The sequence below is a fragment of the Mytilus californianus genome, unplaced genomic scaffold (genome assembly GCF_021869535.1).
Source record: "Mytilus californianus isolate M0D057914Y unplaced genomic scaffold, xbMytCali1.0.p SCAF_11, whole genome shotgun sequence".
NCBI classification, from domain to species: domain Eukaryota; kingdom Metazoa; phylum Mollusca; class Bivalvia; order Mytilida; family Mytilidae; genus Mytilus; species Mytilus californianus.
This window is the reverse complement of record NW_026262593.1, coordinates 40,209,663-40,225,240: the sequence shown is the minus strand read 5'-3', so window position 1 is coordinate 40,225,240 and position 15,578 is coordinate 40,209,663. Positions and strand designations below refer to the sequence as shown.

General features: G+C 33.3%; 1 protein-coding gene across 1 annotated transcript in view; it reads right to left on the bottom strand.

Annotated features, from left to right (window-relative positions):
* LOC127720912 (uncharacterized) overlaps positions 1 to 15,578 on the bottom strand; it is a 98,792-nt gene that overhangs the window by 47,323 nt on the left and 35,891 nt on the right. Inside the window, exons 11-15 of the mRNA XM_052227650.1 lie at positions 9,216 to 9,311; positions 8,660 to 8,743; positions 7,357 to 7,502; positions 5,411 to 5,507; positions 3,304 to 3,423 (exon numbers count right to left, since the gene is read on the bottom strand). Coding sequence (XP_052083610.1) covers positions 3,304 to 3,423; positions 5,411 to 5,507; positions 7,357 to 7,502; positions 8,660 to 8,743; positions 9,216 to 9,311 — 543 coding nt within the window. The remainder of the gene's footprint in view (positions 1 to 3,303; positions 3,424 to 5,410; positions 5,508 to 7,356; positions 7,503 to 8,659; positions 8,744 to 9,215; positions 9,312 to 15,578) is intronic.

Below are 15,578 nucleotides of genomic sequence, written 5' to 3'. Positions count from 1 at the left end.
AATTGTTATGGACTAAAATTTCTATTGCATATAACTTTTTAAAAAGTTATTCAAATGAGTCAAAATTTTGACACAACTTTTTTGAAGTCATACACACTAAATTCTGTTAAAGTGTTTTTTTTTGGGGGGGGGTCTAATACCCAATTTGAAATTGACTTATCAGATTGAAATCTTCATTGTCGCCATTAAAATTAAAATTTGTTGTGGTGCTTTATTTGTAATGTTATTAAAGTATACATTGGTGGCCTTGGGCTGTTTTGTGCTCTTTGGTCGGGTTGTTGTCTCTTTGACACATTACCCATTTCCATCCCCGTTTTATATACACCTTGTCTTTTGCTTTTTTTTTAAGGAAGGGGAACAAATAAAAAGGTTTCATCAAGCATAGCAGACTACACATAAATCTTTACAATACGTTAAAATCGAGCAACTGGTGTCTTCTTTATTATATGGCAGATAAAACAACAAAATAAATGAAGATTAAAAGTTGTTTTTATTCAAAATTCAACACAAATACAATAATTTACACCTTTTACCTGTTAATTACCTGAAAATGCAGGTAGTTTGATGAAAATTTTACTAAAATAATTGCATAACATTACAGTACATGCTCTCCTGAGCATTTTTCATGCACTAACTTTGTCTGTATCTTTAATAATAAAAAAAGATACAGCAGTCTGAAAAGGAATATAATGTTCTAATGGTCCAAGGACACAATTATCGTCCTTTGGTTTTCGTTGTCTACAAATATAGTTCCTAGTGTGAACAGTGTATAACTTGCATTTTTTTTTGATACACTTTCCCAATTTATTTCTTGATATTTTATGCATGAAATATTGAGTAAGGGGATGAAATTACATGTTAAAAAAGTTTGGGTGCTGAATCTTTATGTTAAGTAGTGATTTGGTCTAGTTAAAAAAGGTCAAAAATTAGAATGTCTGAAGCTGTCAAACTGAATTTTAGCCCCCCTTAACACAGAATTGTCAATATTTTGAGTTAGAGCTGGTAGAAGTTTCTATAATTTTGATATTATTTGTATCAATAGTAGTACACTACACTGAAAAAATCTTTTTGAGATAGAGCAGGTGCGATTTTTTTAATTTGAATTTATTGTCTAAAAGAAATGCACTACGAAATAACTGTGTTCTCGGGCCTAAGAGATGAATTCCGTAAATGTAGATTCTGTACTTTGGCAACTTTCCTGAATGGTTTACTGGTTTCAATTTGTCAAACTCAATAAAAGTAAAGGATTTACATCTTTGTTTGACAGAAATTCTGTTAAAATGTCCCATTTTGGCATTATACGGCTAAAATAAGCATTTTAAAGCAGTTTCCATTTTATGCCTAAGAGCCATGCTGACTTTCTATCTGACAGCTTTTTATGTTCCTGATATTTGTGTTTCTATGCTTAAATCAAATTTAATTAACCATTTGTGAACTTGGAATCTAGAGAAAAGTAGATTATCACAGAAAAAATGTGCAGAATATTTGTATTTATGTCCCTGGTTAAACGGCCTGTTTGATGTATGTGAAATGTGAAGAGCTTTGTACATAAAATCTGTAGTCCATCACAAATATTTCACTAAATCTGTAAAAAAACCACTTTACAATGATCAGTACACCCTATTCATTTCATATGCTACCATAATTTTCTTCTTTAGGATAGTAAGTGGTTCAAATATATGCCAAATGAGACTAAAACTACATGCAAGTTTTCCATTGAAAAGTGAAAAACTGGTCATCAGACCATACTGTCTGCAAAAAAAAGTTGAATTCAAGAGTCCTTTTGCAATTAGACTTCTTGTATCATGACATCTTAGCATAGAAATGAGCAAAAAGTAACAAATTTCAATTTCTTATAGCCTCTGTGTGCATTTTTATATGTAAATATGGGCTACGGCCTAAATCGACTCTAAATAATTCTCAGTCTTACATGGCCTAAGACCATTTTATACTCATGTGGTATGCTTTTTGTAACTTTTCTTTATATTCAAAGTACATTTAATATATATGGAAGAACAGTGTATGGTTAAAAAACTTCAAATTGGTTGAAAAAAATGCATGTTTATGTAAGGCTTCCCTTAATTCGAAAATCTCTATTTTCAGGCACAGGCTCATATAAATTTGACTTTTGAATAACTGTAATAAATCTGATAAATCAAATGAGTGTTCCGTTGCTTTTAATACTTATTATATTAAATTCAAGAGTATTTAAAAAGCAAATTTTTGCAATATTTAAATTTTTTAGGCCAAAATCTTGACAGTTGAAAATATTTGATTTAAACGTCAAAAATAAACATCCAAATTTCAATATTAAAATGGCCCTAGTTTCTATAATATATATCCTATGGCCATGAAACTTGGCCAACTATCTTATAATTGCCTAAGCTTAGGTCATGCCAAGTTTTATTAAAATTGGTCAAGTCTTTCTATCCTATTAGGTCCAAGGACACAATTATCGTCCTTTGGTTTTCGTTGTCTACAAATATAGTTCCTAGTGTGAACAGTGTATAACTTGCATTTTTTTTTGATACACTTTCCCAATTTATTTCTTGATATTTTATGCATGAAATATTGAGTAAGGGGATGAAATTACATGTTAAAAAAGTTTGGGTGCTGAATCTTTATGTTAAGTAGTGATTTGGTCTAGTTAAAAAAGGTCAAAAATTAGAATGTCTGAAGCTGTCAAACTGAATTTTAGCCCCCCTTAACACAGAATTGTCAATATTTTGAGTTAGAGCTGGTAGAAGTTTCTATAATTTTGATATTATTTGTATCAATAGTAGTACACTACACTGAAAAAATCTTTTTGAGATAGAGCAGGTGCGATTTTTTTAATTTGAATTTATTGTCTAAAAGAAATGCACTACGAAATAACTGTGTTCTCGGGCCTAATGAATGAACACAAAAAAAATGCAGCAGCAGCAGCCATTTTTCTATTTTTTTGTGTAGCGTTGAAAGGGTTAAAAATTCTTCAATGGTGATATTTATATATGAAGGTCTTGATGGGGTCCTTCATTTCTGTATTCTTTAAATTTTTTTGTCATTTTTCTCTATTCTTTATATTTTAAAACCTAATTATTTTCTATTTTTTGTTTTTTTGGGGTTTTTTGCTCTTTAATTTTTTTTTGGCAAATTTTTCTGTATTATTGGTGCATTATTCTCTAACCTTTATACCCCATCCAGATCCTCATATCAGTGGAAAGATTCTTCAAAACTTTTCCTTCATATAGAAAACCTTCTTACCCTCTATGGAACATAACGTTCCAAATAAATGCAATTAGATTCTATAAATACTTTTCTTACATTTCTTATTTCCGTTGTAAGTCTTGGTCCTGTTATAGTCATTGATTCATTAATCAATTTTGACATGGCAATTCCAAACATTTGGACAGCATCATATGCTAAGGAATATTCAGCAAGAATCTGAAATAAAAATAAACAAAATTAGAAATAGAACCTGTCTTGCCTCAGGATGATTCCATGAACAACAAGTGAAATTGCGAGCTACTGCTCACTGATGATACCCCGCTGCCACTGGATAATTTTAATAGTGTAAAAATATGTAAGTGTTCGGTAAACAGGAAGTTGTTGAGTGATGAATCTGAAAACACATCACACGGTATATATAAACTCTGAAACCAAATTTCAGAAATCCTTATGATGTAGTTCCCGAGAAAGATGCGACGAAAAATATTCATGGGACGGATGGACTGACGGATGGACGGACAGACAGAGGTAAAACAGTATACCCCAACTTTTTTAAAGCGGGGGTATAAATAAATGGAAGGATTGATATTTTTTTCTGTGGTAATAGTGGTGGAAGAAAATACAATACAAATGAAAATAAAAATATTATGGGTGGTGGGGTTTTAAAAAATTGTTGTCCAACCCCCATTCATTTTTCCTGGAATAGCTCTTACACAAAATACCAAGGACCTCTTGATTACTTATGTATTAATGTTCATAAGATGAAAAAAAGTTTAAGTTTCAAAGACACCAGGTTTTATCATATTCTAGAATTTCCAAATTTCCGAAAGTTCAGACTCTGTAGGATAAGCTGTCTCATTGGCAATTATGTCTAATTTTAACATTGTTAAATATAAAACATCTGACAGATGTTTCAAGTAATAATGTTAATATTAAGAAAATTATGAATTAATGTACAAGAAAATAAGTATCCCTAAATATCACAAATTGCCACTAATGAAAAGGAAACAGTATAAAATCTGAAACAAATTTCAAGGATTGTTTCTAGTTGCCATAGTTGGAATAAACTTGGTTTTTTTTTTACTTCAGGTGAATCCTCTGTAGATTTTTTAAAGAACCTCGAATACTTCTATGCTGTAAAGTCAGAAATTATTGCGTTTCCACATGACAGACGAAAATGTGAGAACAATTATTGCCATTAGAGGAAAAGCTGCATACAAATATATGTGTCAGATTCTGAATGCAAGTTATTTTTTGCAATACTCACCCAGTCACATTATTCCCAATAATGAAAACCTCGCAATTATTTCTGAATTAACAGAAGTTGAATATCAGATACTATTTGGTCTTTAGGGCTGTTCCATTAAAACACACATGGTACCTAAGGAAGACACTTTAAAAATGGGGTAACCACCAATAGAGGCAAATCAAAATTTCACTTACATTTCCACTATGCAAAAACAATAGATGACACCCACCCATAGTTGCGATTTGGAAGTGTCTTCCTTGGGTCCCATGTATGATTTTATGGAACAGCCCTTACAATTTTTGGTTCTTATATAAAACTCACTTCAGTGAAAGGCAGTTTAGGAACAGTTCCAAAGTAATCCTTCCTGAAGGCATGACGATGTTTCTCTATCAGGCCTTTCCAAACTGGTGTCTCCATAGTCATATCATATCCCACAATCCAACAGTGGCCACCGACCCAACCTTGTGAACAGGTTATGTTCTTAAATATAGAAATGTGAAAAAATATTTGATTTTAGATTTTCAAGATTTTTATAAATAAATGTACATAACAAGACTAGTTTATAAATGTCAGAAAAATTCCCTTCAGCACCCTGTTCAAAACATGATCTAGTGGTTAAAATTTTTTTCTGATGAATATATCACACAGAATGCACTACATTCTATTGAGTCGTACAACATTTATCAACACCTAGGTTCAATTCTACATTAACCAGCATACATCATATTTCTGCTACAAAGTTCAGCATAATGTGTGAATATCTAGCCTTGCGGTCATAAAAAGTACGCTGAGAATTTCACCAATCAAAATACTGGATTTGGTGTTTCAAGCACAGATTTTGAACTCTTGAGAGAGCCCTGAACTAGGGCAATTACTGAACACAAATACTTGACAATATATAATTATAATAAGTGTATAAATTAGCAGAGAAAATATAACTGTAAACATACTTACCCCCATACATGTTGGACCTTGGTTAGCCCAAGGAAAGGCCCATCCAAATAAACCTAACATGTTCCACTGCCATCCATCTATACCACCCATTCCTTTACTGTAAAATGAATTATCAAATTAAGTTGAGAATACACTGATACCCTGACTATTTTCTATCAGTTTCTTCGTAAAATAAATAATAAAAAGATAGCTTGAAAGAGTTGACTTCCTACACCTGGCTTTCAAGTATAAAACCTATTCCGTCAGCTCATCACTTCTTATTCCTCATTATTTGGTAAATTTCAAAAGTTTGTCAGGGCCTTGTTGGCCAAGTGGTCTAGGTGTTATCTATAATTTACCACTAGCCTGTCAACACTTGAGGTTGTGAGTTAGAACACGGCTCATATCAGTGCCTTTTACTCCAATCTTAATTGACTAGAACTGCCAGTTGACCTGCCTTAGGTTGGTGATTCTCTCCAGGTATTCCAGCTACCTCCACGATACAATTAAAGAGTGCTTAAAGTGGAGTTAAACATCAACAATCAAAATGTTTGTCTACCATTTCAAGTTGTAAGAGCTAGCTGTCCTCTTATGAAAGGGTGTCTCTTATACTCAAAATGAACATTTTTATTTTATGGGCGGTGGGGTCATAAAAGGTCCCATCCATCGCTCCCCCCTTTTGCATTTAATTCTGGAATAGCCCAAGGACATAGAAAGTTTTGCAAGACATTTTCATTATACCTTGTGGATACAACCAGGGACAATCGGTCAGAAAAATACAAATGAATTGGTGGGCCAACATTTATTTTGTTGGTCAGGAATTTTGCACTTGGCACAGACAGAATTAAGTGATTGTGTGTGCAACTTTTTCATTATATGCAATAAAATAAATCTCATAAACAGCAGGACCATGTAAAACTTAACTATTACCGTATAGCGGGTTATTTTTGCGGGGTGTTTATTTTCGCTTATTTTGGCGGATAAACGAAAAATCGTGAAAATAAATTCCGCAAAAAAATTATGCATAAGTTGGGTAGTTTCGAAGTTAACATGGGTAAAGGATTTTGTAAACGATGTATTTTTTCCTGTTGGCAGGTCAGTAACGGTATATGTTAGTTTTAACAAGATAAATGTCAAAGGGCATTGTACATAAATGTATTTTATAAAATGACTTCCAGGTGTGTATACCCTTATTAATAAGTGTTAATTAAAGGTACTCTTATCAGGTAATTACCCTTATTAATTAGTGTCACACTATATAAGAGTTGTAAACACTCATGATAATTTTGTAACCTAATTAGATAGTACATCAAAGGTCCGGTAAATTTCGTAACTAATCAATCGTAATATTTACAACACGTTTGAATACCTGAAACAAATATCTAAGTTAGCGGTATTCTAATGATTAAATGTATCAGAATCTAATCAATAAATAAGACGTCATTCAGGTAAAAAAAAGGTATGTTAACCATAACAATTGACACTTGTTTGTCAAGTTTTACAACTTGTTAACTGCAACAATTTCAGTATCCACCAAAATATTTAATTGGGATTTAAGAATCCACCAAAATAAAAACCGCCAAAATTTTTCGTATACTATGTTGCCCCTAAATCGCGAAATTTTACACCCGCTAAAATAACCCGCTATCTGGTATATACAGGGTTACCAGTTTCATTTAACATAGAACTGTTTTTATTGGTCTTCTGTCAATTTAGCCTTGCTATTAGAAGATTAAGTACTGTGGATTCATTATTTTTCGTTGGATACCAATTTTCGTGGATTTCGTGGGTACAAGTGAACCACGAATTTAAATGTCCAACGAATTACAAATTTTCCATTGGCCTGCATGCAGACTTTGGTAAACCACGAAATTAAATATCCACGAAAGTGTAAGTTTTTCTCAATCCAAGAAAATTGGTACCCACGAAAATAAATGAACCCACAGTATTCAAGATTTGAGACTTACTCAATAGCTTCTCTCATGAAATAATAGCTGACTGGTGGCATAACAAACATCCAGACAATACGACTCCCTGCATCTTTGATCTTCTCTAAGGAACTATTGAAGGCATTAGCTGTGTAAGTCGCTCCCCATACTTTTGGAATTGCTACCTATTTTATAATAAAACAATATGATGTGTCTAATAGACAAGGATGCTCTACTCTCCTTTACAAAAAACACTCCAGAAAAATGTTTGTCCCACTGAATAGTATTGTACTAGAACAAATTTATATATACAGTATGATAGATTATGAAAGATTTCTGAACAAAAATAAAATAAACTGTTAATACAGAGATATGTCTCGCCTATTTGTTATTTTGATAATGCAAATGTTGAAATTAAAATAGCAATACTTTAACATGTAAGTTATGCAAATATTCAAAGTCAATGAACCATGACTGAAGGTACAGGGCTAAACAATCTCCATGGAAATGAGATGTGCCAATGCTAATACAACTGCAAACCATTGACTTTTCATAAGTCATTCCCTTTAAACAAACCTAAACACAAACATCAACTTGTAAACTATGTAAAAATTTCAAAGTCAATGAACCATAATTAGGGGGTGGGGTTATATAATCTCCATGGAAATGAAACTTGCCAATGCCAATACATTTGCATACCAAATATCATTGACCTACCACTAGTGGTTCCCCATAAACTGACCTAATCACAAACTAATACATGTAAACTAAGTAAAGTTTCAAAGTCAACAGACCTTGACTGAGGGGGCGGGGCCAAATAATCTCCATGGTAATGAGATGTGCCAATGCTAATACAACTGCATACCAAATATCATTGACCTACCACTAGTGGTTCACCATGAACTAGACCTAATCACAAACTAATACATTGTTGACGCCGCATACCTATGTCTCGTTTTTTGACTCCGTCAAGGCGAGACAAAAATGGCTAAATCTAACCCTGTGTAAACCTTCTCTCACTACAGTGAGAAAATTTCAGAATTTTTAAAAAACATTGTTACTGATTCACATTTGATAAATCCATTTTAAAATCCAAAGAAACAAATTCCCTGCTCAGCCGCTTTTAAACAAGAGGCTCCTAAGAACCTGATTTGCTCACCTGTCAAAATTTTGCTATCTATAGTTTTTACCTATCTAATACAGTTTCTGAGATAATAGGCAAAAATATGAAATAAGTAAAATAATTATCACTTATAGTAACTATGGTTTTAGAAACAGAGCTATAATATTTCCTTTATATTTGAAACTTCTTTCACATTTTAATCATCACAAATATTCTTACCTCTGCTAAAATTGTTATACCAAACTGTTTGGCCTTCTCAAAGAAAATGGTGTCAATGGTAAAGTCCACAGTCCTTATTATGCTCTGTAATATCAAGAAGACTATTTTAATTCTATGTCATTTACATTCTTTATCTCTCTGTGTATGACTAAATTTTTTTTTCAAAACAGAACAGACCCCTTTCTTCTTATTTTAATGGTTGCTCCCTGATTGTTCTGGTTGAAATTTAAATAAAGTTAGTTCTTCCATGCTTCAATTCCATGTGCATTTACATGTTTGTTTTATCTCTCTTCCTAGCCAAATAAAAAAAAATTTTTTCAAAAAAAAAAACAAAGTTCCCCCTTTTTTTTAGCTAAATAGTTGCTCCCTAATGGTCCTGGCTGGCATTTCAATAAATTTTGTTCACCCTTGCTTCAGAAATTTTGAATAGCAAGACAAAGACAAGCTTAATATGGCATTTTGACAAATGATCTAAATTATAATGGCCTTATCATAAGTCCTACTTTGTCTGTTCTTTCAATTTTCTTTAATACAAGTGTTTTTTTTTTTTACAAACCATATATTTCCATCCTCTGTTTCTACATGACATCATGACACTGTGAGATAGAGATCCCATGTTCCAGGATAATCTGTTGTAATAGGGATAAGAACTCTGAAAGAGGAAAAGTAAGATTATTACTGATTGTAAAAAAGATAAATATAAAGATATATTTAGTTGAAAACTGATTTTGCACCTAGAACTAATTTTATTATAACATTATGTTATCTAAATTAACATGACAAACTTTATATAACACAGCATCACCACTACTTTTTGTTCATGAAATCATTATGAATAAACTGTTAACACAGAGAAATGTCTTGCCTTTCTGTACTTTTGATAATGCAAATGTTGAAATTAAAAAAGCAATACTTTAACATGCAAGTTATGCAAATATTCAAAGTCAATGAAACATGACTGCAGGTACATAGCAAAAAAATCTCCATAGAAATAAGATGTGCCAATGCTAATACAACTGCATACCAAATACCATAGACTTATCATAAGTCATTCCCTTTCAACAAACCTAAACACAAACATTGACTTGTAAACTATGTAAAAGTTTCAAAGTCAATGAACTATGATGAGGGGGTGGGGCTTTATAATCTCCATGGAAATGAGACTTGCAAATGCCAATAAATTTGCATACCAAATATCATTGACTTAACATTGGCGGTTCATCTTAAACTGATTTAATCACAAGCTCATACATGTAAACTAAGCAAAGGTTTCAAAGTCAATAGCAGAGTTCGCGAAAATGGTTGGTCCTGACCGCCAAAATGAGGCTCGGACCTGTATTTTGTACACTTACGGCGGTCCCGATGACCGATGCAAAAACGGCCGATGCAGTGCATCAGTTATCAGATGTATTCGCGGTTAATTTCAAGTTCGTTTTTTTTCATCGGTCTTCAGATGTATCGGGGCTAATATCCGGTACTGGTTCCCTAATTTTATAACAAACCCAATATTAGTTACACATGTGGCCTATCAAATTTGTTAAAGGAGCTGTCCCTGGCAAACGATTGGCGCCAGATACTTCTGATGAAACAAAACAAAATAAAAGAAAGCAGTATGGGTCACTTTTTAAAAGTTACTCTGGGTACATAACTCATCTGCAGAACCAATCCCACAATAATCCAAAAGCAGAGGGACTGGCGAAAATCTTAGCAAGCCTGAATGTTGTGGTGTTTGCTTTGATGTTATATGTAAGCAGAATTTAATTTACCATGGCATTGTAATTTGTTATTTCAAGCTTGTAACTAACATGTCATGTCTGTCTCTGATTTTTAATGAACAGCAAGTAAATTTGGCAATAATCAATTCTAAGTAATATTATAGTATACATGTATTTCTTTAAGACAAAGAACATTACTGTTTTGATCAATGACGTTTAAAATGAAACAACTAACTGCTTCAATCAACATGAACAAGTGTATTGCAGTGACTGATAGTCATGATATATTGTTTTTTATATTTATTTGACTTATTTAATTTTTAGGAAGTGCTTGATCCTCTTTGTCGCCTCTCTCTGACGCTTACAGGCAGATGAATTCACCTTCAGGAGCTATTCTGTTGGTCTTGTCAACAAAGGATGCCTTAGCTCAACTACAGGGCCAGTATGTAGTTTATGATTGTTGTCCCTTTTCTATATTTATTTTTGTCCAATTTCAGTTCAAAGCAAGACATTTTATTTTTTATGAAATCAGTTGAGTTCAACATTGTATTTAAAAGCATCATGTTCATGTTTGAAAAACAATAATTGTGGCATGTATCCCATAGAAAGAGTAAATATAGTATAATATCAATTCATCTTTTTAAAGGAAATCTGATAAAATGGTAAAGGTGATCGAGAGTAAAAGATTCATGGGGTATACATTGACATCTAGGGGTTTTATTTCCGTTGATAACACCAAACTCATAGACAACATATTGACTGCAATAAATACCAGATTTAGTGATGTCCTGCAAGAAGATCTGGAGCCAACAGTGATAAGCGCATTGAGACTCTGGCCTGCGGAGCTTACAGCAGGTATGCACATTCAGTCATGAAAAGTTTTATTTCACATATATGAGAAGCTCTTATTTGAAACCTTTTTGGGAAAATAAAGGTTGTTTAATGTTACATATTAACTTCCAAGGATTTATTTTTAGATGATTAAATTAATAACAAAGCAAAAGTATTATGAAATACATCTGTCATCACTGATCAGTAGTAGTAGTACAGTAACTTTAAAGAATTAACAATTATAATTTATTTATATTGTGTGGTTTTTTTTTTTACAGAATATGACAGAAGGTAATAATGATATCATATATTATAGGTGATGGCTATACTATTACTAGACTAATAATTTCTCTGTATTCACATATATATCGTCCTGAATATGCATGAAATAATTGCCACTGGACGTTAAGCAACCAACAATCAATGTATTCACATATGATATATTTAAACATATAAATCAATCATCTCATGCATGCTATCTTGACTTCACTGCTGAGTGCTCCATTAATAATACTACTATGCTTGCCACTGCAGTGCAGTGCTTACTGCTACTACCTCAGGCTTTAGTCTTTTAGTACTATTTTTCCAACTGATATCATTCATATTTTGTCTAATTGTATTTGACATTTCAATTTAAACCAGTATGTGATTAAATCATGATTAAACATGTTAAATAAATGCATCATTTCCAAAGCTATATTTTTGAGGCCTCTACAAGTAAATAAATTAATCAATTTATTAATAACTGTTTTCAGATTTTGGTGTAACACACATTGAAAAATTAGTCAAAAGGTTTGGAACTGTTCGGAGGTCAACTGGTGTTGATATTGAGGAATTACCTGGAGAATGGAGACACCTTCAACGACTTGTATACCGCAAGTATGTAGTATGTGTTAATGTATATATTGTTACATTTATACTAGTAGTTGCTCTTGTTATCACATTTATTTTTCCATTTCATGAAATGTGATTATGTCAGTACTAGATTTTTTGTTTGCATATATGTACATCTTAATTTGGTTATGTATAATATATTAATATTATACATTTGAGTATGAATCGGAAAGGTTTTTTCTAGTCAATCTCAAATGAAAAAAAGAATTCAAAGCTCAATAATGAATATTGAATTTATTAACATTTTGTTTTCAGGTTTACATACTGTGCTTTGAGTGAAGTATCCTTGGTACAGTTGAATGAGAGTTTTTCATCCATGGGTGTTATTGTAAATGCTCTTTTGTTCCGACGTTGGAAAGTTCCGGGCGGAAAGAACAAACTAGCCAAAAAGTTCCTAGTTACTTTGTTCTTCCTCTAGTTTAAAAGTTCCACCGGAACAAAGTGACTAGTTGAAAAGTTCCAACAGAACATATCAACTAGTTAGAAAGTTCCTTTTTGCCAAATTAGTCAAAACCGGAACTAACAAACTAGCCCAAAAGTTCCAACAGAACTTATCAACCAGGCAGAAAGTTCCATTTGGAGAATTGATGCAAAGTAAAAGCACAACATATTATATTTGAACCTTTCAAAGGGAAACCAAGATACTGATTACAAAAGTCAAAAGGAACTTATCACCTAGCCACAAAGTTCCTCTTTGGCAAATAAGTCAAAACCAGAACTAACAAACTAGCCCAAAAGTTCCAACGGAACTTATCAACCAGTCACAAAGTTCCATTTGGAGAATTGATGCAAAGTAAAAGCGCAACATATTATCTTTGAACCTTTTCAAAGGGGAACAAAGATACTAGCCACAAAAGTCAAATGGAACTTATCAACTAGTCACAAAGTTCCTCTTTGTTAGGGTTAGGGTTTGGTTAGGGTTAGGGTTAGGTTAGGGTTAGGGTTAGGGTTAGGGTTAGGGTTAGGGTTAGGGTTAGGGTTAACTATTCAACTAGCTACATTGTTCCGGGACTTTTCAACTAGCTACTTTTTTCCGTAACTTTTCGACTGCACTCGGAATAAAACAACTAGTTGGAAAGTTCCTTTCGGAACGAAATAACTAGTTGAAAAGTTCCGCCGGAACAAAGTAACTGACGGAACATAGTGGCTGTTACATTAACAATGTTCATCTGCTGTTGGACATGTTAAACAGTTTGCCCCCTACATCAGTTTACAATGAGACAGCATTTAATCAGATGAAGCTTCTAAAGACTGACAGAAGGCATAGATTGGGTGGATCTCGTCTCGATGACTGCATGATGACTAAACTTGAGGCCCCTAGAGTACAGGAGTTTGACCCAAGTGATGCTATTGAAAAATGAATGGTAATTTACTATTACAAAATATTTTGAATATTAAATGGTTTGAAATAATATTCAAATAAATTGACAATCCCCCTCAAATTTCTTTCAGTCTGTAAAAATTTGATTCTTCTGAAATGAGAGAAAAGCTAGGTCCTTGAAAATTAGTATTAAAAAAAAATTGACTCAGTCTTAAGCTTTAAGTATTTAAAATTGTTATGAACAATTTACTGTAGTAAATCCACTATTCCCTACTCCCTAATGTGTTTTGAGCTTGGCATGAAATTGTGTGTTGAATTTGATTTTCTAGGGTTTTGAATACTGCATTTGTTCTTATTTTCTAACACTGATAAAAATGTTTTTACTTCAGTCATGTGGACAAGGTTAAAGGAGAACACAGTAACAGAGGAAACTAAAATCAGCTGTGAAAGAGAATGCTAATAATAATTTAATTGCTGTGGACAGTGACAATGAATCTATTCAGAATGATAATGAAAATATTGCTATTAATGAAAATGACAATGTTCAAATTGAAAATGTTGACATGGACCAAGAGCTTGCAAGATAATAATGCAGATAAGGAACCTGAACCTGAAAATGAGAATCAGGTCCAGGATGAACTTAATGAGGATGTTACTGTAGATCAGGAAACTCTGCGTCTTGAACCTGTTACTAATGAGAACATTATTACTGTTCAAACAACTACTGATGAGAAAGATGATTCAGATGATGATGATGAAATGGAAACAGAAGATAACTTTGAATTTGAACAATCTGAAGACCAGAACTGGTCATTCATTGTGAAATTTTCTTGTGGGGGTATTTATTTTAAATATATTATTAATCAAAATAAAATTAACTCTGCCGTTTGCATCATAGGGGAGTATTGATCAATAATTATCTTTACATGCCAGACTGGTGTTGGATTGCCGCTGTGCTCGTCTGCCCTCGGACGACAATCCTTATTTGGTCAAGAGACTGGCATTACCAATGGGAAGGGGGCTTCCAGTGATGACCAGTCACATGACTAATTAGCTGATTGGTTTGTGATTGTAGTGCACTCACTTCAATTAGAAAATTTAGCGTGGTTTAACGCAGCAAAGTTTCATGCAGAAACTAATTTTTTATTATATAAACGCTTGGATTATTTATTGAGTGCTTTATCAATATACATATGTAAGTCACGTTCTTGCTTATTATGGCATCAGTTTTTGAACAATTTAAAGCTATACTGGGATTTCCCGAGTGGTTCCAACTGTCGGACGAAGAAATTTCTACTTTGAACTCTTACTTGTCTGAAACCGAAAACGATGTCAATCGGGCTTTGTGGTCACTAAAATTGGATTGTGCCGCATGTTGCAGTGGTTGTATTTTTTGTGACTTTTCTGCCGTTGTGCCCGTTTGTGTACCATGCAAAAGTACACGCACAGATTAGAATTGATTATCGCTGTGAACTTGTGCTGACATTCACGTTTCATAATATTCAATTTATCAAATTTCGAACAAAATCGACAAACACGCATTTTTGTCATATTCGCAATTAGCAATGGAGGATATCGAGAAGGTGCAAGCGTGGGCAACCGCCAAAAAACTAGACAAAAATACCGCCGACGAATTGCTGAAGAATGGTTTCAACAGCATTGAATCGTTGTCCTTGTTGACATTAGACGACATAAAAACTTTCAATATTCCGCTAGGACAAGAAAAGATGTTAATGCGTGCGGTGGAGAAGACATTTGTGAAGGAAACGCAAGTTAACGGAGCGACAAACATGGCGGCGAATGACGCGGAGCCTCAATCCGACATCAGAGCCAGAAGTTCAATAACCGGAAATGGATTAGAAATGCATCCCCATCAACGAGACGGAGAGGACCCTTATATCCGGGCATTGGTGGATCAACTAAAGACCAATCAACTGAGTGCGACAGGATTACCAGAAACTTCCCAGAACAACACACAGAAAGGTACAGTTCCTGGAGTCAGTGACATTTTTTCGTGGCAGGACCCGCAATTATGCCTAAAATCGGTGCCAATAGTGGACTCTAAACATTTAGATATTATTGACTTTGTTTGTTCCAATGTTTTTCAATCTGATAACAATGAAAGTTTAATTTCTCAGGCTAACGGGGGCAATTGGTG